At 42.4% G+C, this 25,479-nt stretch overlaps 1 protein-coding gene across 2 annotated transcripts in view; it reads right to left on the bottom strand.

Annotated features, from left to right (window-relative positions):
* The window catches only part of ASPM (assembly factor for spindle microtubules), a 61,781-nt gene that overhangs the window by 35,079 nt on the left and 1,223 nt on the right, over positions 1-25,479 (bottom strand). For both annotated transcript variants that reach the window (XR_012905991.1, XM_006130667.3), the window contains exons 2-12: positions 18,009-18,152; positions 15,678-17,031; positions 9,734-9,823; positions 8,337-8,483; positions 7,476-7,721; positions 7,242-7,309; positions 5,780-5,921; positions 5,561-5,691; positions 3,195-3,370; positions 2,957-3,102; positions 2,783-2,868 (exon numbers count right to left, since the gene is read on the bottom strand). Coding sequence is in view for 1 of the 2 variants with exons in the window: in XM_006130667.3 (XP_006130729.3) it covers positions 2,783-2,868; positions 2,957-3,102; positions 3,195-3,370; positions 5,561-5,691; positions 5,780-5,921; positions 7,242-7,309; positions 7,476-7,721; positions 8,337-8,483; positions 9,734-9,823; positions 15,678-17,031; positions 18,009-18,152 (2,730 nt within the window). In the remaining variant the exon portion in view is untranslated. The remainder of the gene's footprint in view (positions 1-2,782; positions 2,869-2,956; positions 3,103-3,194; positions 3,371-5,560; positions 5,692-5,779; positions 5,922-7,241; positions 7,310-7,475; positions 7,722-8,336; positions 8,484-9,733; positions 9,824-15,677; positions 17,032-18,008; positions 18,153-25,479) is intronic.

Here is a 25,479-nt window from a genome sequence, read left to right as displayed (position 1 = left end):
AATGAGTTGATAGATATATCGGCTACAGCGCAGTTGGCAGTTATGGTGAGGATGGTATTTAGTGACTTCACCGTAAAAGAAGAGTTACTAAAAGTATTGCCTATGAAAGGTGAACAAAGGGTGAGGACATCTATAATTTATTCAAATCATATGCAACATCAATTAGTATGCCACTACACAAGCTGTCTGCAATCACCACTGATGGGGCACCAGCAATGATGGGCAGCACCAATGGATTCACGGCACTCTGCAAGAAGGATGAATCCTTCCCGAAATGTATGTCTTATCATTGCATTAACCACCAAAAAGCTTTGTGTCAAAGTTCTTTCTTTTCAACATGTCATGAATGTCGTTATTAAAATAATTAACTCTATTCGAGCGAAACCTTTGCAACACCGACTTTAAGGCCCTGTTGGAAGATATTGATGATAAACAATCTGATCTTATCTTGCACGCAGAAGTACGATGGCTGAGCAAAGGTAAAGTTCTTGCTCGTTTTTAAGCCTACTTGAATAGATCAAAGAATTTCTGAAGTCCACAAATCAGAACTTCGAGCAACTAGAAGACTCCAGCTGGTTCGTGGATTTGGCTTTTCTTGCTGACATAACTGACAAATTGAACATTTTAAATCTTGAGTTGCAGGGAAAAGACAAACGTGGCTCAAATGATAAGTTCTGTAAAATCATTCAAAGCAAAACTGATCTTGTGGATGTCACATATGAAGACAAAGTCTCTCGTACATTTCCCAAGCATAAAGAAAATGGTATGTGACAGTGATTTTAACCCATCACCATTTGTTATCCATATTCAAACAATTTGAAAAGAGATTTCAACAGTTCACCATCATTGAGCTGTAGTTGCCTTTCTTGTGAATCCTTTTACTTCCCAAATAGAGGTAACAGAAATGGCTACATCAATTGCGAGTCTCATTCAAGTAAGAACAGAAGAAGTGGAACTGGAGATTTTGGACCTTCAAAATGATATTGTTCTAAAATCCTGTTCCATGTGGGCACAGGTAAGCAAGAATATGGATACAACCCATCCAACCCTTTTCTAAAGTGGGTTTCCATAGGATGACCAAAAAGGGAACGTTACGAGCACCATGAGTGAAAAGAGGATAAAGCCGCTAGATGAACCCTGACAGAGGAGTGTGCTAAGCCTGGTGTTCATAAATGCAACAGTTAATCCAATACCACTGGGGTGGGTGCACTCCTGGGGAAGAGATTCTATTCTGCACACCAGCTAAAAAACCTCTTCCACTTGGCCTAACGGATTGAATCATGCCATGAGATGGAGCGAGTGCAGGTCCAGGCATCTGAGACATCCCTGTTGTTGAGTTAGGATGTCTAGGTACAGGGGAAGGGCCATCAGCACCTCCGTTGCCAGGTTAAGAGTGGAGAACCAATGTTGGCACTACCACATCTGTGCCAGTAGAATTAGGTACACCTTGTCCCTGCAGGTTCTGAGTAAGATACAATGTAGCAGGAGATCTGGGGGAAATGCATACAGTAGAGTTCATCCCCCAAAGGAGCGCAAATGTCTTCACCATACACCCCCTCTCTCCCATGAAGTGCAAATGTGTCTGCTGTTGGAACCCTGACAACGATTCTGAAAGGAACAGAAGTCCCTGCACTTCTTGTTCTCTTACCTGGCAAACAGGTCTAGAAAAGGAGTCTCCCACCTGCAGAAGATTGAATGTATCACATCTATTCTGACTAACTATTTATGAACCATGAAGGTCCTGCTGAGAGAGAATGCCAATGTGCTCTGCAACCCTGGAAGATACTGGGCCTCCAGGTAGATCTTGTGCTTTACACAATAGTGCCAAAGATTTGGGGCTTCGAGGCAAAGATGGGAAGACCTTGTCTCCCCCTCCCCCCGCCCCAAGCCCTTGCTTGTTTTATATAAACAGGGGATCAGCGATCCTTCCAAACAAAAGAGCCAAATTACATCAAAATTCAGAACAAGTGGTCAACGAAGAGTCATATAAGAACTCCCATTTGCATGGCTGCGAGCCATGCACTCCCTCTGCATCCAATCAAAGTGCTACTAACGGTTCAATTGGCACATCCTACAAATTCTAGGTGCACAAACGCAGTTAGCAAGATTACCCTATTCCTGGAGACCACTTTGATTACAACAATTTTGCGGACCACTGAGATGGAGGGCCATTCACACATCCCATTAGCCTAGGTTGCCCATTGCTGCTCCAGACTAAGTCCAAAAATGTTTATTTCTTCAGCTTTTCCCTATTTGACCCCAAAGACAGAGAACACTAGGTGGAAGAGCCATAATTCTGGGATTCACTTCCTATGATTGCCCACCAAAGGGAACATTCTTTAAGGGTTTGGAAGTGGTGTTAAATATACCCATCTATTTAAGCTATTTTTAGTAGCTCTAAAAACTCCTCAGTGGGTGCCTAGAAGTCAGTTTGTGGCCAAAGTATCTGACCACTTCGCTGCTTAACCTGATGTACTTAGGCCAGATATTCTAACAAAGAAACAAGTGTACAGAGCCAAATTAAAAGGTGTCCTGAATAGTATTTCCATTTAGAGTCATCAATGTACTTAGTAGTTGTAAAGCACTTTACCATACAAGACCACAATGATGTTTAACCATGAGAATCTACAAAAGTTCATTCCCATGGGTCACCAGCCAGGTCAGAATTTATCCAGACTAAGATTTCCAAGGTACTCCCCTTCATTAAAAGCCATGCATTATCTTCTCTCATTTGTAACTGTTCTTAAAAATCTTCACAACTACACACAACTTTATGCTATACCTGAAAAGCAAAGACAATTTTCCACAGCAGTGCTAAAGTTCGCTCTCTGTGCCTGTCCACGATATCCTTAGACTCGATTGAAGCACCTAAAAATCAAAATACAGAAACTTACTACAACATGTATTCCCGTTCTTCAAATGCACAGTTATTCTAATGTTACTTTTCTGTTCTTACCACGTTCATCTTTCAACTGAATTCCACGCTCTTTAAGAACATGAAGGGCAATATCAACATTATGCATCTTCTGAAGTCGACTTATTGCAGGAACTCTTAGCTTCTTTGAGAGACTCCAGTTTTTTGTGAGAAGTTCCACTGTTCTCCTAACAATGAAAGGAATTTCATATTAAGTGTTTTAGATCAGCTTACAGAAGGATTAAAAAAATAGAGAGAGAGTAATTCTGTATCAACTTACACAAGACGAATGCCACACTGCAAGTCTACAGCTAGATTTGTAACAGCAAAGTCAAATTCATCTAGAGGTGTCTGAACATGACTAACAGATAATCCCAGGAAGCCAAGATGACGGGAAAGGTCACCTTCACCACTCAGGAAGTCTCGTGAAAATGCCAGTAGAACATCTTTACTACTCTAAGGAAAAAATAAAGTACAAAAACTAAGAACAAGTGAACAATTTTGATCCCTTCTCCCCAAATGCCTTTAGCTTTGTTACTTGCCGTTTAGTACTATGCAGAAAATACAAAAGACACTTAAATACTTAATATCACTTCATGGCATTTAAGATATTTCCACAATGTTTGAATGCTGATAGATATATAGAGAACGGCTTTCCTAATGACTGCTTTCAAAACTTCTCCAGTGGTCAACAAATATTATCAAATTGCTATGCATTAATCAGTCATACCAGCTCATGAGTTCAAATAAATTGTTTGATTTATTTGTGCATGACACTGTTGCCAGGGAAAAGACATTTAAAGCTATTATGTTCAAAATGGAGCCTCTTTAGATTCCATCTTGTTTCCCTTCTTCTCCCTGTGTTACCCTTTTCCCGCCAAAACCTAAGTGCACACAGTCACCTGCTCGGTGCACCCCGCACTATCGTTTGCACTCAGTCCAAAACTGTGCACTAGGCACTAAAATGAGCTGCACACCACTCAGAAACTGTGTACCCCTCCCTACTGGAGTGCTGCACACGGCACCATTTGCTGCACACCACCCTTACCACCCTTTTCCCGCCTTGAAGGGCTTATAAGCCCTGACCAAGGAAGGGTTCGGGTTCGCCATTGTCCGTCTGTATTGTAGCCTGTCAGTCACTATCTGCTCTCCCAAGTCCTGTCAGTGTCTGTTCGTCTCCCGTGGTGATCCATTTTAGTTTGTGGGTTGTGGTATAAGGATTTGTTCGAGTGTGGGAGAGAGAGCCTCGCGAGTGTGGGAACGCCCCACTTACAGATTACTGGCTTCTGTCACATAGACTTGAACTCATTTACCATCATCCTTACCCGCTGGATTGGACTGGAAGTCGAAGGGCTACCAAGCACCAATCCCAGAGGGAATCTACCCGACTCACTGGAGGCAGAGATCCACCTGCAGGAGGGCTGTTCGACTGGACTACCTTTCCCTGTCAGCGAAGGACTCCCTGCTGTCCTCCCCTAATGCTTTACACTAGCCACAGGGTGGAAGGTCGCAGGCATCAATCGCCATCTGCCTCTGATTTGTAAAGTATATTCCCCTTTGTTGTATCCAGGACTTATCTATCTTCTTTTCTTCTGGGATAGGGTGGGTTTACACTGTTGTTGTTGGTGTATGTTCTACTGTTCAAAATATATGGTTTGGCCCTAAACATTGGTCTAGCCTGATTTGTGGTTACCCAATCCAACGGTGATCAGATACGTAACACCAGGCCGAATCTGGCTTCTGGGAGGGGGGACGCCCTTAGGCCATGGGCTTAGTCATTGCCATTAGCTTTAGCTCCCACAACAATTGCTTACCTCAGTTCCCCAGGTAACAACACATTCAACAGTGCATGCAATTTTTATACCAAGACTTCAACTGACTAGAGTAAAAATAGTTTTTAGTTCAACATAAATGACACTATTTACAAATCAAACATCTGCCATGACAGATGGGACATGCAGCCTAGCTTTCCTGGCAATAAATATTGTAGGACAACCCTTAAATGAACTCTTGCATTTTAAAAGTTTAACTTCAGGTGACAAGTGCTGTGGCAGAGCAAAATTTAGTCTTACAAAAAGAAGGAAAGCACCTTTGTAACACAAGGTTCTTGAGATCTCCCTGTAGATTATATGCACTTAATAAATCTTCCAGGACGTCACTAGCTGTAAGATTTACCCTTAGGATTTGTAAAGTATGAATTAGGGTTGTTAAAATACACGTTTACACAAACGCATCTGCTGAAATATTCAGTGCACACACATTTGTACGCTTGGGGGGTAGGGGAAAGACAGGAGCTGGCTTTAAAGCTGGCTCCTGCCTGCCCCCTTGACCCTCCGTACTACTACCTCTCTATCAGAGGCAGCAGGGGACTGAAGCAGGAGGCTCTGCGGGAGCTGGCTCCCACCTCCTTCCCCCTTGCTAGCACTGATACAGAGGTATCAAGATGTGGGCGAAGCATTCAGTCATTATGATTAACCAATAAGCCCAGTCTCATCAATTAATCATGTATACATCTACACTCTAACATCCCTAGTGTGAACAGTATGGAACTCTTAGCATTGAAAAAGCAACTTTATATTACATGCATACAATGTCACATGTTCAATCAAACAACATTGTTAAAAAGAAATGACTATTATACTTTACCTTGAATTCTGCATCCTTGCAGAAGAGGCAAGGGTCATGGTCAATGATTCTAGACCGTTTGGCATGATCAAGAAAACAAACTAACAGTAGCAATTTTTTCAGTGTAAATTTAGACAAAGCTTCTTCATGACCTAAAAATATTAAGTTCATACAGATGTTATTTACAAGTGTGATGTTAAAATTTGAAAATAAAGGGCTTTTTAATAATAAATGAATTACCATCTCGATAAAGATGAGGTACTGTGGGATGTCTATATTCAGCTGCAATATCAGGATTCCAAAGCAGGCGACTGAGAATAAACATTGCCAAACCCATAATATCACTATTACTCTCCAAAGCAATCAGTTCTCCATAAACAGTCTAAAGAGAAAAAACAAAAAATAAAGGAAACTCTAAAATTTAAAAATTTGTCACAAATATATCATTTATTTCTTTAGGATATATTCAAAATAAAGAGCAATACAGTATTTAAGAATTCCTCACTAGCAAAAATAATTAGTAACGAGCCCATTTCTTTAAAAAATAGATCAATCTGCAAAACAGTGAATAAAGTTTCATTCCTAGTTTTATCCAGAAGGTACCCCAAATGTATCCGATCTGAAAAGTTAAAACTTAAAAAAAAAAAAAAAAAAAAACAAGAAATGATCTGGTAGCACTTTAAAGATAACAAAATATGTACATGGTATCATGAGCTTTCATGGGCACAACCCACTTCTTCAGATAAAGTGGGCTGTGCCCACGAAAGCTCATATACCATCTACATATTTTGTTAGTCTTTAAAGTGCTACCAGACCATTTGATGTTTTTTAAATTTGTCCTGTAGGGTTTATCTTCACTTGCACCCTAGTTCGAACTAGGGATGCAAATGTAGGCATTCAAAATGGTCAATGAAGCGGGGATTTAAATATCCTGCGCTTCATTAGCATGAGCTCGCCGGCGCATTACTCCACTCAACAGCTGTTTCGGAAGTGAAAGTGCGCGCCTGGAAACGTTAGTTCGAACCAAACCCCTTGGCTCGAACTAACGTTATTCCTCAAAAAATGTGGAGTAAAGTCAGTTCAAACCAAGGGGTTTGGATGGAACTAACATGTCCTGGCACACACTTTCACTTTCGAAACTGCTGTTGATCGGAGTAACGCGCCGGCAAGATCATGCTAATGAAATGCGGGATATTTAAATCCCTGCTTCATTGACTATTTCGAATGCCTACATTTGCATCCCTAGTTCGAACTAGGGTGCACGTGTAGACATACCCGTACAGACTAACTCGGCTAACCCCTGAAGCTTCTGAAAAGTTAAAAATTAGTCTTAATGTGATCTACTGGCTCTTCAGGGTCTAGAAATTGTCCTCTGCTTCCATCAGAAGCTCCCTAACCAGTACCAGCACAGCTGCCTGCAGTGCAGGAGAGTGCTAGGCATCAATTTCCTATTAGCTATTGAAGGGTAAAGTTACTTGAGCAAAGTCAAAGGAGCATGAGCCTAGTTCCACGGTATTCTGCAAAGGAAATCACTTGTAAATTTCCTGTTTTGTAACAAGACAACTATAAATTACAAAGAAAATGTGGAATTGTTTTGTTCTAATAAATAAATCAGAGCTGCCTGCCAGCCACAATTGAACTTGAGATCCACTCTCGGCACAGGCTTTACAACAATAGAAAATTCATGCAAAGCATTACTTACTTCTAGACCAATGCGTAGCCACAAAGGGTTGTAAGATAAAAGCCAGTTGAGAACTTTCTGTCTTTCTCCTGCAATTAATGAGAAATGATGAAAAATTAAATTCAACCAATATTTTAAAACCATTTTCCATTGTTACAATGTCAATTGGTAGAAGAGTTTTTCTATTTTACTTGCTATAGTTAATTCTCAATTCTATTTTATCAAAAATACTAAAACATAACATTTTATATTTACCAATATCTTTCCAGAGATGCCTATCTTTCCGAACTAGCAAACGTCTAGTTTCAATCTCAACCTCCAGTTTCTTAATTGCTTTAACCATTGTTTCAGAGGTAAACAAACGACAAGCCACTCGTCGTAGTTTATTCAACCTGCATCGAGCAGTATAAGCTTTTAGGGACATTTCTTCTTTTGTTGGTGCTCTAGGAACACTGGCTTTATGGTGATTTTCTGATCCCAAAAGAAGAGCAGCTGCATTTACTAATTGAAAAGAGAGAATAAAAATGTCTATAAATCTGACAAATGTAAATTAGTATCCATTCTACAGGCATTCACTATTTTTGCTATAATTTTATTTTTCGTTTAAATGCACACAAATAGACAGGCAACATAGTAATATAACAATACATCTCTTCTTGAGAAAGTCAGACTTTTGAAGACAGCACACTGCCACAGTTAAAGAATATGAAAAAAAACCCAGAGAAATACATAAACTACAAAATACCATTCAGTGCCACCTCTACCTAAACAGAAACCTAAATAAATATTAGCTTTAAAATTATCAAAGCAGCTCTGAAAACAGGGATGCAAATGGAACTTCCTTTCATTCCAATCTCATGGCCAAAAAAATGAAAGGGGAAAAAAAATAGATCAGCAATCTCTCGCTATAAAAATTACCCTTATGGAAAAGTTACACAAACACCTTATGTAATGTAATGTAATGAAAGCTTAAAACGATACTAGCTTTAAACTGTTTCACTCCCCATCTATGACTTTAATTCAAAAGACTCATGGAGCAAGTTTAGCTTTATATATTGACATTGAAGTATTCCTATGATTTAGCAGGAATGCACTATTTCAAGTTATCTATTTTACCTTGTGAACTCTCTGTTTTTACAGTAAAATCATCAGGCGTAAGTATAAAATTCAGCCACCAGGTAAAGCCTCGCTGCTGCTTTTCCTTCCAGCGTTCATCATAGAACATGTTTTTAGCAGCAAAAGGCATTGGATGCCGAGGAATGACTTAAAGGGAAAAAAGGGGAAAAAAAGATTATCTACATGGACGAAGATCAAATTAAAATTACGTCACTCTAGTCTGGGACTGGGTGCGAGATGGGAACCAGATGATTCCTGGCTCACTCCTGGTCCCCCACTACACCTCAGTCTCCCCTACCACCCGCAGAGATGGTGCTGCAGGGAACCAGCTTATAAAGCTAGCTTCCCCAGCACTAGCTTCTGCTTCCCCTACACTTTTGCCTCCAGTAGAAGCAGAGGGAAGAATGGGGGGGGGGGGCGGGGGAGAGAAAGAGTGACTAGTCAGGTCACTACTTGACTATCCAATAAGCTTATATTTATTGGATAGTTGACTAGTCACTTACATCCCTGCTCCCACTCTTCGTCTCCCTGCCTGACTACTGCCCAAAGCTGCCCTGGTCCTTCTCCCCTCCTCCTTAGTGGAATGCTCTCCTCAGCTGGATGTGGGAGAATCAAGTTCCAGTCCTGGCGCCAAATTAATATTTTATACCAAGTAAAACAGCCTCAATATGAGAGATTTAGAAAGACTCATTTCAAAGTACCCCATAGCAGGGTACTGTTCTGGTATATAGGAGACTCAGGTTCAAGTTCCTACTTTAGAATTTGGAGCTAAACCTGAGTCTTCCGCATCCCAGGTCAGTACCCAAACGACTTAGCCAGTGGTGAGCAACTAGCAACCCTGACGAGCCTCTGGCGTGCCACTAGACATGTTCTTTATCTTGTGTACGTAAGTATGTCCTCCCACATCTCCCATTAGCTTGGGTTCACCATTCCCTGCCCAATGGGTGCTGTGGGACTTGCTGCCCACTGTGTCCATTGGTTGGGAATGTGGAACACAGCCATAACTGCAAACGCAACAGAAACAACCTATTTGATGGCTTTCTAGCTTCTTATCCTCTAGGATCGCGTGTGGCCCACAACTGCACTGAGACATCACCACCACCACCACCACCATCACCTTCACCTCCCCCCCCACACACACACACTATTGTGCGGCTCCAACATCTTCCCAAAAGCTGTTTCAATAATGTTGAAACAAAGAGTTTCATTTTCTTTTACCCAAAACATTTTGGTTCAGTCATAATTATCTGGCAGTCTACATTAATTCACAAACAGTTTTGGGTCAACAAGAACTTCAGTTTTCATTAAAAACTATTAGCCAAAAAAATTGCCCAGTTCAACTACAACATTCAATTCAACAAAATTCCTCACTTCGTGGATAGCAAAAATCTCTATACCTGTTTTTAATGGTTTTACGAAGGTCAGCTGAGATTGTGCCACACCATCAATGGGTTTAGCAGATTTCTTTGTTGTTTTAGACAAAGAACCTAAAAATGTTAACAAAACATTAGAGGTCAGCAACAAAAGCTAAATTATCACTGAAGCTTAGATCTACCACGAACAAGATACAGTTAAGGATTATAGCCAGGGCTCGACAAATCCATGTACCTACTCGCCTGTGGCGAGTAGATTTCAGCCAGTTACCCCGTTTACTGGTGATGGCCGCATGCGAAGTGCAGGTCTGGCACTTGCGCAGTGCAGGGCTGACGAGTGGATTTCTCCGCGGTTTGTCGAGCCCTGATTATAGCCATAAATTCATTCTTGAGCAACCCTGTCAATTTGTGTAGAGATATAATAGGACATAGAAAATTCCATAAGCAGCTGGCCTAGAGTTGATTAGCAGTATGTTTTTATCTTTAAGTCTTTAATTGTTTTAGGAAAAAGTCAAAAACAGTATTTCAGTGTCATTTCTGATGGAAAAACATTAATTCTCTAATTATGATGTAAGCCTATTATATACAATCTTCTAGCTAATGAATACTAGAATAATGTGGATGAATTGCTTTGGTGGCTACTATAAAAAGAGTGAAAGAACAATAAAATAAGTTGTCAAAAAATATTACTGCATTCCATGCTTCCTCCCCACACTGAGAAAAGACCTGTAATTGTTCTCAAAAGATACACACCCTAATGGACAACCACTCCCAGAGGATGGGATAAAGACTAGGACTTTCACAGGGTTCAAAGAAGAGCTAGATAGATTCATGGAGGTAAGTTCCATCAATGGCTATTAGCCAGGACAGGTAGGAATGGTGTCCCTAGCCTGTTTCTCTAGAGGAGGGTGACAGGGGAGGGATCACGCAAGGATTACCTGTTGTGTTCCCTTCCTCTGGGGCATCTGGTATTGGCCACTGTTGGCAGACAGGACACTGGGCTGGATGGACCTTTGGTCTGACCCAGTACGGCCATTCTTATGTTCACTGTACATTCTGGTCCCAGCACAACGGTATTAATTTCCAAAGTTCAAAATTTTAAAACACTGGCATTTACCCACAGCCAGGCACCATTCAATATTTAGGTGAAAACATTGATCAAACAGAACAGTGCCAGGTTTCAAATAAGTTACATTGGGTGTAAGTGTTTCAAGTTACATTTCATTATTGAAATTTAACTATATTTATGGCTGCGACAAACTGTGTCCGCTTTATGCTGCCTCTGAACTGTTATATCTGTATAACCATATGAGGGCAAGGGCGAACATCCTTTGAGACAAGAGATAACAGAGATAAAACTAGAGACCTGTCCAATTCTTGGCCATGAAAAATGCTTCATGGACTGTGATATCTGTTTCTACTCTGTGATATGTGGTCTTGTGTGATTTTACCCTATACTCTACAGATTTCATGGTGGAGACCTCAAACTGGGGGTCCTGACCCAAAAGGCAGTTTCAGGTGGGTCACATGGCTATTTTAGGGGGTCACGGTATTGCCACCCCTACTTCTGGGCTGCTTTCAGAGGTGGTCAGACCAGAAAAAGTGGCTGTTAGCCAGGCACCTAGCTCTGAAGACAGAGGTCCACCAGCAGCAGCACAGAACCAAGGCTAATGATTCTATATCACGTATCAGAAATGCATTCACATCTGTGAGCCATTGCTTAAATGTCTCGAACACTATTCAATGTTTTGAAATGCATTATCAAATCAGTATCTTAGTTGTTTCTATACATGTGAGAAGTATTGGGAACAAGCAGAAAGAATTTGAAATGCTAGTAATTAAACACAATAATGATACAGTTTGTATCCCATCAAGTCTCTGTGATAATACACAATTGAAATACTGTTATAGAAGGGTACAGTTGCTCAGGAAGAGTAGGAAGGAGGGGGAAGGGAGGAGGTGTTGCCTTATATATTAAAGATGTTTACTCTTGAACTGAGGTTGAGATAGACATAGGAGGAGACAGACTTGTCGAGAGGCTCTGGGTAAGATTAAAAGTGGTAAAAAACCAAAAGGTGATGGCATGCTAGGGGTCTAATACAGACTATCTAACCAGGAAGAAGACGTAGATGAGGCTTTTTTGAAAAAACTAAAAGTCATCAAGAGCACAGGAGCTGTAGTGATGAGGGACTTCAACTGTCCAGACAGCTGTTGGGAAAATAAACAGCAGGGTACATATTATCCAACAAGTATTGGAATATATTGGAGATGATGTTTTATTTCAGAAGGTGAAGAAATCTACCCAGAGTAGGATATTCTAGAATTGATTTTAACAAATAGAAAGGTACGGTCTGAGAATTTGAAAGTAGAAGGCACCTTGGTTAAAATCATCTTGAAATGAGAGAGTTAGTGATTCTAAAGAATGGTGTAAGGGAGAACAGAAAAAAAAATCAAGACAGATTTTAAAAAGGCATACTTAAGCAAACTCAGAAAGCTGGTAAGTAAGATCCCATGAGACACAAAACTAAGGAAAAACAATTGAAGACATTTGGCCATTTTTCAAAGGGGCTTTATTAATGGTGCAAAAACACATGATTCCACTACATAGAAAAGATAGGAAGGATGGCAAGAGGCCACCCTGTCTTAACCAGGAGATCATGAATGATCTAACATAAAAAGAGTCCTATAAAAAGTGAAAAGTAGGTCAAAGTACAAAGGAAGAATACAAACAAGTATGTAGTGGCAAAAATAGAAATGCAAAGGCATAAAGTGAGCTCAATCTAGCTGGAGACATAAAGGGTAACAAGAAAACAAATAGTCTTGCTTCTATCCAATGTAAGATCAAAAATCAGGTAAGTCATTGTTCATTCTAGACGGGAAAGCAACAACAAGAAATCTGGAAATGGCAGAGTTGCTTAATGATTTCTGTGTTTCAGTTTTCACCAAGAAATTTGGTGATGATTTGATGCCTAAATAGCAAATGCTGGAGAAAAGGCATTTTTCAGAAGTTAAAATAGGAAAAGAACAAGCTAAAAATTACTTAGAGAAGTTAAACATCTTCAAGTCACCAGGACATGATGAAATGCATCCTAGAATAACTCAAGGATCTGATAGAGGAGGTATATGAGTCATTAGCCATCTCTGAAAAATTAAGGGACGATGTGAGAATTTCCAGAAGATTGGAAAAGGGCAAATATAGTGACCATGTATAAAAAGGGAAATAAGGACAACCCAGGAAGCCACAGATCAGTCAGCTTAATTTCTGTATCAGGACAGATAACGGAGCAAGTAATTAAGGAATCCATCTGCAAACATCTAGAAAACAATAGGGTGATAAAGAACTATTAGCATGGATTTTTAAAGAACAAATCGTGTAAAACGATTAGCTTTCTTTGATAGGATAACAAGCCCTGTGGATGAGGGGGGAAGCAGTAGATATGGTATAACTAGACTTTAGTTAAGTACTTGATCTAGTCTCACACAACCCTCTTATAAACTAGGGCCAGATCTATACTACACTCAGAAGCTAGGCCTAAGGTATACAACTCCAGCTACGTAAAACACATAGCTGGAGTCAGTTTATCTTAATTCAAGTTTAGTGCCATCCCGCAGGAAGACAACATGAGCAAGTGTTCCCATCAACTTTCCTTACTTCTCACAAGAGCAGGAGAACTGGCCTCCAGTGGGAGCGCCCTCTGAGTTCTATTGAATTGAACTCCGGAAGTTTGTTAGTGGCAGTGTTGATCTTCCACAGAGCAAAGACATGGTGTAGGGAAATACAATCTTCTAGATTGAGCTACTATAGGTTGAGTAACCATTCTCAGAGAGCAGTTATCAATTATTCACAGTCATGTTCAAAGGGCACAAGTGGGGTTCTATAAGGATCACTTTTGGGACTGTTTCTGTTCAATATCTTCATCAAAGATTTAGATGATGGCATAGATAGTATGCTAAAGTTTGTGGATGATATCAAGCTGCAAGGGTTGCAAGTGCTTTGGAGGATAGGGAGGTAATTCAAAATGATCTGGACAAACTAGAGAAATAGTCTGAGAAAAAACAGGATGAAATTCAACACAGGCAGATGCGAAGTACTACACTTAGGAAGGAACAATCAGTTTCACACATACGAAATGGGAAGTGACTATTTAGAAAGGAGTACAGCAAAAAAGAATCCAGGAGTCACAGTGGGTTACAAGCTAAAAATGAGTCGTCAGTGTGACACTGTTGCAAAACAAACATACATACATTCCAGGGTGGATTAACAAGAGTGTTGTGAACAAGAGATGAGAAATAATTCTTCTATTCTACTCTGCACCAATTAGGCCTCAACTGGAACATTGTATTCTGTTGGTGGGGAGGAGGGCACATTTCAGGAAAGATGTGGAGAAATTGGAGAAGGTCCTGAGAAGAGCAACAAGAATATGTTTCCTAGACCTTTAATCATGAGTTAAGAAGGAAAACTGAAATAATTGTTTTAGTTTGGAAAAGAGAAGATTGAGAGGGGACATGATAGCTCTCAGGTACCTAAAAGGGTGTTACAAGGGAGAAAACTGATTCTCTTGTCTGATGATAGGACAAGAAGCAATGGGCTTACATTGCAACAAGAGAGATTTAGATTGGACATAATGAAAAACTTCCTGTAGGGGTGACTAAGCACAGGAATAAGTTGGCTAGAGGGGTTGTAGAATCTCCATCATTGGAGACATTTAAGAAGAGGTTAGATAAACATCTCTCAAGGATGATTTAGATGGTGCTTGACTCTGCCCTGAGTGTAGGGGACTGGACTTGATAATCCCTCAAGGTCTCTTCCATTTCTAGTATTCTATGGATTGACAGCATGTCACGTTTTATGCTAGTTTTTCCACGGCCCCACCAAAGCTTATCTTGCTTTTCACTCTCCTCATTTTAAAATACCCTTCATCCACCATCTCGACTCAAATTTCTTGCCTGTTAAAATGAACTGCTCAGAACCAGGGCTTTGCTCCACTAAAGCACAGGAGACAAATCGAGTACATACCCAGCAGTGTTTCCTCTAATGATCGTTTTGCACATGAACATAAAACTTTATATGTACCAACACAGAGATGTGACACACATCACCTCCATATTGATGCACACAACAAAATTCATTCTGCACATGGACAAACTGTGGTGGGGTGAGACTGAGGGTTTCAAAGTGGGCTTAGGGTGGGGGGAGGGGATGAGGGCTCTGGCTTAGGCTGCTGGCTGCAGGGTGGGGCTGGAAGGTTTGGAGTATGGGAGAGGGCACAGAGCTAGCATGTTGGATCTGGGATTGGGATGAGGGGTTTTGTGTACAGGAGCCAACTTCCTTCCCCCCGTCCCAGAGACAGGGCTCCCCTCACACTTCTTTCACCACAGCAACTCCCGGCCAGATGAGGAACCATTATGATGGCTATAGCAGCTCAGGTGAGACTTGGTATGGGGCACCTTTCTCTTGGCTACGGCAGATCCACGTGGCTGGTGATAGCGGGGGGGGGGGAGCAGAACTTTGAAGAGATGCTCTCACCCTAGCTGTAGCAGCTGGGGAGGAGGTGTGCTCCTCCAAACCTACCAGGGAGCTACTGCAGCCAAGGAAGCGATCCCGCTCCCCGTCTGTAGTACCTTCATGTGAGGCATCCCTGCATGGGGCTTATTAGCCAGCCGCACAGTTTAGAGGAAACAATTCCCCAGCAACATTACTAAATAAGGCACATTTTCCAGCACATTACAAGACTATTTACCAGATACCAGTTAAGAAGCTTCTACTAAATGAATGCAGGTAGTGTATTCTATAGCCATGCTTTACTGCTACCGGACAGCTTGAGAAGGTGCTTCTGTATCTTCATACCTGCTGCAGCAAGTGGTACTGAAATGCTGAGAGTTCTAGGAATCCTTTTAGAACATTTTTGGCTAAATATGAAAACAAGTTATTTTTCTTTTGCTGAAGAACACAAATAAAAATGCTCACCAGCTTTCTTTCTGTGGTTTAATTTCTCTCTGCTTAGGTACGTAGAGACTGGTGGTCTTGCAGTAGTTTTTATTTTATTGTCAACACAAGATGTAAGGATTCTCTTGGTTTCTGTTTCTTCTACATACTGTGTCACTGTAGCCTTAATATCTTCTAAGTATACCTCACTCTTCCTCTTGCGATTGTATGAAGCAGATCCAATGGAAGATGTATGTATTTTATCTTTGTGACATTTGGTTTCACCTGAGATGGGATCTATAACTGGAAGGCTGTGAAGTATTTCCACTTTTGATTGTCTAGGAACAACACTTAGACTTTGACTTATCGCATTATCAAGACATTTTCTAGATTTTGGCTTGGTTGCATCCCTTCCTTTTCTTTCAGCAGCAGGAGCAGCCTTACTTTTGATGATAGTAGCAGAAACTACAGGACATTTTTTTGGTTGTTCTCTTTGGAAGCGACTGCAAATCTGAAGATCCTTATCAGAGCAGGGAAAACTAAGATCATTTTGTTCAAGTTCAGTACAATGACGTAACTGAGATTTCACTATTTGTGTCTCATCAAGGACATCATTTGGAATCTCACCTTCTACAGATACATTTATGAACTGTATTTTTTTATTTTCTTTCCATTTTGAGGATGTCAAGTTCTTTGTTACACAAGCCTCCACACTGGAGGATAATGATGATGGTGCAGTAGATATATGGACTTGAGACACTGATTCTGTAGGTGATAAGTTGTCTTTTACAAATTGATCAGGTGACAATATTGGAGCAACCTGCTCTGCTACAACTTCTATATTAAGTTGATAACTGTCATTTATAAAAGAATCTGGACTTAAAATTCTTCTTTGACTTAAAGAAGAATGCAATTCAGCTGCCCATTCCGAACCATAAACAGGTGAACGTGTATTTGATCCGTGTGCTTGTACTAATCCAGGAGACCTCTGTATATTTGAGGATTTTATTTCCTCATTAGGATTATGAGGAGTGTTACAGGAGTGTATTTCTTGCAATAATTCATCATTTACCATTGTTCCAAGAACGGAGTATGTAGTAGATCTTCTCATTGAAAGTGGTGTGCAAATAGCACTGTGATGTTCTTGCAATACAGGACTGATAGGTGATATAGGCAGTTTGTTTTCTGAAATGATAAGCAAGTTGTTTTTTGGGGACACACTATCTCCTATTATATCCAGATTTTCACAACACTGGAGTGGGCTTCTGGCGGTATCTGTTGTTTTGACACTAAAGGTTTTGTTAACATTTTTAACATTTGAATGCTTTTTCTGAGCTCTAGTAGAAAGTGATCCTCCTGAAGTGTTTTTCTTTTTAATAACATTCCAAAGACTCTTCTGAAAAACCACAAAAACAAACATATGAAAACAGATAAGAGTGCTTCCAGACAATATAGTCTTTTATTTATTTTTTATATACACAATATACATTAGGGATGTAAAATCCTGTTTAACTGAATAACTATTATCTGGCCTGACTGCATCAGGATCCAGCATCGTAGGGTGCCTGGACACACCGCAGACAGGAACTGCTCCAGATGAGAGCAGCCGCTGACCGTGGCAGGCCCCCATAAAAGTCTGGAGCAACCCCCTGCCTATAGCAGGCACAGAGCTGTTCCAGTCCCCACAGTTTACTGGTTAACTGATCGACATCGTCCGTTTAAGGTGATGCTTACCAGTTACCCAGTTAACCTTTCACCGCCCTAATATACATCTATCTTGATTAACACAATTTTTGTGCATCACCCACCAATTTATTGAGAGTTTTTAATTGGGGAGGGGGGGATTGCATTTTTAGTGTTCAGTCTTTTAAACAATTAGCCATAAAGCCTAGTCTTATCGGTTAATCAAAATGATCAGGAGGTGGAAGACAGCGCCCGTGGGGAACTGGCTTTTAAGCCGACTCCCCACGTGTGCTGGTTCCTGCAGAGCCGCCTGTTCCCCCTCCCCACTGCCCTCCACAGATGCAGCAGTTGGGGAACAGACAGGAACTGGTGCTGAAGGGAGTCAGCTTAAAAGCCAGATCCCCACAAGCAACGGATTCCGCAGAGCCGCCTTCCCCACCGCTACCATGCTGCTTCTCTTATAAAGAGGCAGCAGAGAAGAAGGGGAGCAGGTAGGCCCTGATACATGCAGAAAGTCAGCTTTCAAGCTGGTTCCCCACACATATCGAGTCACGCAAAGCTGGCAAGCAAGAGCCAATATGCTTGGGGAGCCGCCTGCCCTATGCCTATGCTGCTGACTCTGTATCAGATGTTTACAAGCAAACAACAAAGAAGACAGAAATTAGTGTTTGTTAAAAATACATTTTTTACCTTTTTCTTCAGAGGCTGCTCAACATCACCCAACAACACAGCCTGATGCTTCACAATGCCATTAACAATAAAAGTTACCAGCTCTCGAACTTTTCCTTCTTCTAATGGAGTCCATGTAATAGAAATAAAGATTCTTTCTCCAGACTATGAGAGAATGAAGCATTAAAAACAAAAACATTGTAAGGAAATGCAATTATTCTTAATAGAAAACAATCATTTTAAAAAACCCAGCAAACAGAACTGTTAGGGTATGTGAACGTTTCCACTTTCAGCCACTGAGTATATGAATATGGGTTTGTGTGACTCAATGTACACATCCAACTTTAAAATGTTGATTTATTTGACGGGTTTACAGTTGTTATAGCAGAGGACAGGTGAGAAAGTAGAAAAATATACAATAGTGAAGTTAGGAGATAGAACTGAGTTAAGAAAGAAATATTCATTGACAGAAAAACCTAAAGCTATTTCATTATACTACTCTGACGTACTGAACTTTTTAACATTTATGTTCTGTAGTGTTATATATATTTGTGAAAAGCTCTAGAGGAGAGCATAAGCACAGTAAACAAGAAGAAAAATTAAAGATATGCAAGAGTAAGTGCTTGTCTACACTGGGAAGTTTTTTCGCCAAAAATCCCTTTTGGCAACGAAACCCTGTGAGTTTTCACATTACAACAGGACAATTGTTGCAAAAAAGAACCCGGTTTTTGGGACAAAAAGCTTCCTCCTCCATGAGGGACTTCTGTCCTCCCCCTCCCCTTACTGTCCTTGCAATCATGCAGTGTTTACTATGGTAGGCTTTTCTCAAGTTTATTGACCTCCAGGATGTTTACCACAATGCCCAATTAGCCACTCTGGCCAGCACTTTGAACTCTGCTGCTCTGCGGTTAGGTCAACAGGTAGACCGAAATGCACCCCTCCCTCCTGTAAGCCCTAAGAACTTTAAAAAAATCCATTTCCTGTGGAGTGCTCTTCATAACATATCAGGAAAACAAGGGTCGTTATTGCTCAAGACTCTCCCATGCTTGGAACACTGCAGAGCTTTTGGATCTTATCTGTGCGACGGGTGAAGAATTGATGCAATACAACTGCAAGTGACCCATAGGAACTAGGACATACATGGCCACATTTCCTCAAGCCCTGAAAGGTTATGAGTGAGACACCCAGCAATGCAGAGAAAAGATAAAGGAACTCCGCAAGTACCATAAGGTGAAGGATGCCAATCGGCCACTTGGTGCTCCACCCGACAGGCCATTTTATCAAGAGCTGGATACAATTCTTGGAGGAGATCCCACATCCACCGGCAAAGACGAGGGTCATGCTTACCGGTGACAGTTCACCAGCAGAAACTGGATCAGCATACTGCCCACCACAGACAGGAGGCTGGTCCAACCCTGCGGAGCCCAGTGCAGGTAGGGGGGCATTCTAGCCCAGACAGCTTGCTGTGAGCTGGGGCTGCTCCAAGTCTGATATACCACAGGCAGGGGTGATCCAGCCCAGGTGAAGAAGCCTGGCCACAGTGGGGCTGCTCCAGCTCAGCTGGACTGAAGCGGCCTCCTGCCAACCCATTTAAGCAGTTAACCAGTTAAATACAACATTTAGCTGATTAAATGCAATTGTAGGAGTGGGACTTTATATTTGCATTTCAGGTTTAATAATGTAGTAATGTATGACTTAATTTCATCCTTCCAGCCACCCTTTTTTGTGACCCTCTGGGGCATTGGTAGAAACGCATTTTACAGACTGCCAGCATCTGTACTAATGGTAAAGCAGGGACAGACCATTAGGCCCCTTAGTTAAATATACATTTCTTTGTTTTAAGGTTTAGTAAGTAAGAGACAGGATCTTGAATTGTGTCTATGGTAGCGAGATTAGAGGAATGTTGAAAGCCAGGGCCATAACGTAAACTGTTTTGATTACAAGATTCAGTAAGGTTTAATTTACAATGTTTGGGTTTTTTTGCTCAATATAAAACACTGCTGATTGTATACCTTTGAAGGTCTCTGTAAAAGACTGTGTGAATAAAAAAAATGTATGTATCAGAAAAGATAAGGTGTGAAGGCCATTATTAAAACCAGATGGTCAAGAGAGGAAGAAGTGAAGAAATTTAATGAGACTTATTAATGCCGAGAACCATCAACACACATCCATGATTAAGGAAGGGCAGACTGATGACCCTAAGGTGGAGGCTGGCACCCCTAAAGACAATTGATTAACTCATTCCAGGACAGGATGACCCTCTCAGAGGTGTTTTGGAATGTCAACATCAAAAGATAACACCAGTTAAGGAGTAACCAGTCACAAACTACAGAAAAATCCATAGACTTCAACAGAGAAAAAGAACTATAAGAACAGGATGCTTTGTCATGGGACTTTGGGTTGGTCTTGCCACCAACTTCACGAGCATCAGATCGCGACCGACAAAGCCCGGCTCCCCTCTGCAATCAATCTGGCTGGCCACTAGATTGATCCAGACTCTGGACTGGTAACTATAACATCGACTGGCAGGACTGTGTGCATGGTGTGTGTGGGTGAGTGAAAAGCATATGCTAACTGTTGTATTCTCAAACGTGGTGTGCTGCCTTCTCCCCTATAAAAGATCTCGTGTGCTTTGTACGGGCATAACAATTTCACATCCTTAGCAAGGACCCGGTGGATATTTCCCAGAATCAACAGAAACAGGACTTAACCTGAAGGCAGAAGTTCTCGATGAAGAGGTGAAAGCAGACAAGGAGAAGGGGTTCACAGAGGGGTCATGCAGTACAGGTGGCAGCCAGGAACTGTTCTCAGTTCCCATGGCTCAGGCTGAGTCACAGAAGTGGCTGTGTGTGGAACATGAAGCAAGGGAAGAGATGCAAGGCAAGTTGCTCTATTGGAGCAGGGAGGGATGAAGCACGGGGTGACTGTGTGCGCGCGCTGGCTTAAGCCCTGCTCTGAGCAGCATCATGTCCAAATAGAGCATTGATTTACACAGAAATATCAATAGACTCTTGCAGGGACATGGTGCTGTAGCTTTTCCTGAAATACTTATTAATTTTCTCTGATTACAATTCCCTGTCATTTCCCCGTGGTACAACACACTCTCCCAAACCATTCTTCAATCTGTGCTGCCAGAACCAAGGCTGCACAGAATTGGGCTGCCCACCTTCCACCTCCCCTTTCTCATCCAGGGTCAAAGGCCTGGGTTGCCTGTTAACCTTCAGTAGGGAGAGATCAGCTGAATTAATGGTAACCTCTGGACAAGTGTAGGATTATTACAGATGGTGTACATGTACACCTCCTGCACAAACGCAGACTGTGCTTTCTTGTGCCCCCGTGTCCAACTGTCCTTCCCCACTCTTCCCTTTTTAAATTCACCAGGACCAGAATGTTTGGAGAGATCTGCATGCATCCTGGGTAACAGGAAAAGTGGCCAGTTTTGTTCAGAGAAGTGTATGTTGGTTCAATGTTTCAATCTTTATCAGGAACAGTACAGTCACTCTGTTGTTAATGGTTACTTTTCCAGACCAGACCTTAAGGCGGTAAACATCCCCCCCACACGCCACAGGCTCTGTCTGTGATGGTTCTCCTCCCACTCCCATGCTTTATGAAATTGTCTTATGAATATAAGTATGCAAAACTTGGATATCCTTTGGACAAAATACCTCATGAAACCTATCAATTTGAATGTTACACTCTACTGGATCTGTTATTAATATGGTGCACTTATCATTCTTGTACATAAAGTTAGAAATATAAAGTAGCTGACTGTTGATAGCAGTGGTGGGATACCTAAGGCCCAAGGGCCGGATGCAGCCCCCAGCGTGCCTGAATCTGGTCCCCAAGACGTGGGGCTCTCCTTCAGCATTGGGGAGCCCACGTTAGTATTCCAGCCCTCCCCCTTCCCACTGCTAACCTCCTGTGGGGCTGGAACACACAAAATATACTAGCCTGAATCTATCTAAGCCAGTGGTCCCCAACCTTTTGGGGTTGCCGGGCGCCTGGCCGCTCATGCGCTGGGCGCACGGGGGCAGGGATGCACACACGCACAGGGTCAGGGCCACCCATGCACTATGCACCTGGGGCCGGCACCACTCCTGCGCTGCGCACCCATACGCCACGGCGCCCTAGTCTGGAACATCCCATGCGCCGCACGCCCGGGGCTGGCACCGCTCCTCTGCCGTGGACCATGAGGCAGGGCCACCCATGCGCTGCGCACCCAGCGGCGGGGCAGCCCATGCTCCGCGCACCCGGGGGCAGGGCCAGCCCTGATCACTTGGCGGGCACACTGAAATGGCCTGGTGGGTGCCTTGGTGCCTGCTGGCACCACGTTGGGGACCACTGATCTAGGCTCTGGTGTGCAAGGGCAATGTTGGTTTTTGGTGCGTCTCACTTGTGTGCTCCTCCCCACCCCCCCACCGATTTTCTGTGGGTCAGTGGCCCAACCCAAAAAAGTTTCCCCACCCCTGGTTTATAGTTCTACATGTGCTAATGAGGCCCATCAACGGTGATCTGGAACCCTTAAGGACTGGGCAATCAATTTGATGATTTGTCAACAGTCTTATTTGTCCTCTAATTCCAAGCTGTTGTTGGACCCAGGAAGACATGTAACCATACCACCTGACACTGGGATTCCATTTGAATAGGTAATTTTCCATGGAAGTGGAAATGGAGAACAAAGGGCTCCCACCCCAGAAGAAAGACTATTTAAGCAAGAAGTTATCAGGTCTTTGGTTCGTCTGGCATAGGAACAAAGAAATCTGGAGACCCAAGTCAGAGTAAAAGATTATCTCTGACTTGAAGGCTTGCCTGAAATAAGAATGCCTTTTAGGGTAAGGATCTGCTTGCAGCAAGTTTTTTGGTGAATTTGAACTAGCTATGTGTTTTCATTTTAATTTTGTAATTTACTTGGATCTGTTTTCACTTGCAACCATTGAAATCCTACTGTTTGTGCTTAATAAAAACACTTATTTTACAATGGAACCTGGTATAAATAATTGTTACCTCTGCCAGAGCAACCAGTGTGAATGTTCCTTTCATTGATAAGGGGGACTCACCCAAATGAGTATTCCCTGTTTAAAGCTTTTTAACAAAGATTGATTTGGGGGGTTGATCCCTTTTGGGGATTGATTTCCCAGATGCTGTGCCCTACAACTCCATTCTCCCAGGGTTGAAGTGGTTCAGTGTCTGCATTGCTGTTCAGGGTGGTGGTAATCTCAACACTGTGCTTTGTCAGGGGAAGACCAGAGGCCCTTACCTAGCAGGCCAGAGTAGTGGGGAATCTCGGAGAGAAAGGCAAGTGTCAGCAACATGATCAGTACACTGGGGAAGAGAAAACAAAAAGGAAAAGAAAGGCAGGCCAGGGAGATGAAAGCCAGAACAGAAGCAACTGGTTACATGCTAAAGCTCACAGAAGAAGCAAACCAAGAAGCTGAAGTGCCTAAGATGCAGAGCAAACAGAACCAAAGGCCTCTCTGGTAGCACATCCAGAATTCTTTACCCAGCAACACTCCCACTATGCCCACACACTCCCTTTCACTGTCTAGTAATGATTTTTCACCTCTCTCTGCCATAGCAGCTGTGACTTTAAAAGCTGGCCGTTAACACAATTGATAGGTTTTCCAATAGCTCTTGTCTCACTTACCAGCAATCATTCAAATGTGTGAGACCATGATTGAAAGGGATCAATAAATACAAAGCTGATGAAGGGGTCAATGAGTTTGTGTGACAACCCATTTGAATTGCTCTGGTCCCTGTGGATGCCTGTAACATATCCAGAGCAAGATATTCCCATGAAAATAAGGTAAGTAGTGGGTCAAGGCAGGGAAGCAACCCCAACACACAGAAGTGTCAACCCCCCTTACTGTTGAATTGGTTCCTCAGAGCTTCCCTGGTGTTGATGGCAGCCCAAGAGTCAGTCTGTTCAAACTATGCACCAAGGCATGGTGCCTCAGTGCTCCACCCATGGGCAAACACTTCACCCTCACTCACACACAAATGATGTAAGCAACAGCATGCAGCTATTATATGATCCTCCATAAGGTCCAGCCTGCCCTAAAGATGCCTCCATCTCCCTTTCAATCTGCCAAAGGAACATTCAACAACCATGAGGCATCGGCTTAACTGCTCCTTATTGCTGTCCAGACACCATCGAGGAGTATCCCTTCCAAATGCAATGCCAAGTCACTGCTATCAGTGTCACTCATACTGCTATCCATATCAGAGTCTTCTTCATCAGAGTAAGTTCAAAAGTAGCTCTGGTAGACTGCAGGATGCACTAATCCCATTGAACACCACATTGAAGAGAAGTCTGTGATCCAAGATTTCTCACAGCAGATGCTGGAGTGCAGTCAGGACTGTCAGTTTTAAGTGGCATGGAAGTAAGCCATAACCCTCAGGAGGGCTGTGAAGCAAAGAGGTGGCCGATGAGATATTTTTCAACATTCCTAAAATGCCTTGCACTATGTTGTGCACTCCCACAGTGCTTAGCGACTGAAGGTGATGCCAGGCACTGTGCAATGCATGTGCACATTGCATTGTTAACTCCACCATTGACAGAAAGAACAGTGTGGCCATATGTTGGCAGAAAATGGTAGTAGAAAAATGATTTGGCAACTTTCTTTTTGGCAACTTTTGCATGTCAACAATACTGGTTGAACCCCCTAAATCCGGGACTTTCTGGTCCAATAATATCCTATGGTCCTCCTGGACTACAGATGTTCCTGGACCAGAGAGCCCCAGTGCCAAGAGCCCAGTTCCTGTGAAGCTCTGGCCAGGCATGCCAGAAGCATGTTAGCCGTGGCGGGGAAGGGGAAAAGTAGGGCAGTAGTAGCTGGGGGGGGGGGGGTCCCCATCCCTGGAGAATACCAGCCAGCCAGTGTCAGTGGGCCTAGAGCGGAGCCAGCACAAGGAGACGCAGTGTCCTGGGAGGCTGGTGGCAGGGGACCTTCCCTGATCCAGCAAATTTCTTCATTCAGGATGGGTCATGCCCCAAGACTGCCAGACGAGGGAGGTCCAACCTGTACTTTAATCTCCAAAACTTTCCAGTGTAGACATACCCTAATATTGTTAAGCATCCTAAATAATGAACAGAACATAAGCAAGAGTTAAAACAAGCCATATTTAGATTTTCTATGTAATTTGATTCTCATTTACCTCAAGTATCCAAGTTTTGTATTTGGAGAAGATAGACCAATCATCTTCATTATTTGTCAATTGACTTGTGTCCTCATATTCCATTAGCTCAGCTTTAGGATGGTACAGGGCATTGGAATAAATTTGTTGAGCTAATGCCTGAATTCCAGGAAGATTCTCCCTAAATATTATATGAGCTACCCTCAGGAATAGGTTCAGGGCTGGACAGGGGTTCAGGAAGCGGGCTCTGGCTGGGCACTGTTTAACTGAGACAGCTTCCAGGTGGTGAAGCAGTGGAGTTAAGGCAGGCTTATTCCTGCTCTGGCCCTGCACCACTCCTGAAAGCAGCTGGCATGTA

This window comes from Pelodiscus sinensis, chromosome 9 (assembly GCF_049634645.1).
Source record: "Pelodiscus sinensis isolate JC-2024 chromosome 9, ASM4963464v1, whole genome shotgun sequence".
In the NCBI taxonomy this organism is placed as follows: domain Eukaryota; kingdom Metazoa; phylum Chordata; order Testudines; family Trionychidae; genus Pelodiscus; species Pelodiscus sinensis.
This window is presented reverse-complemented; position numbering and strand designations above follow the sequence as displayed.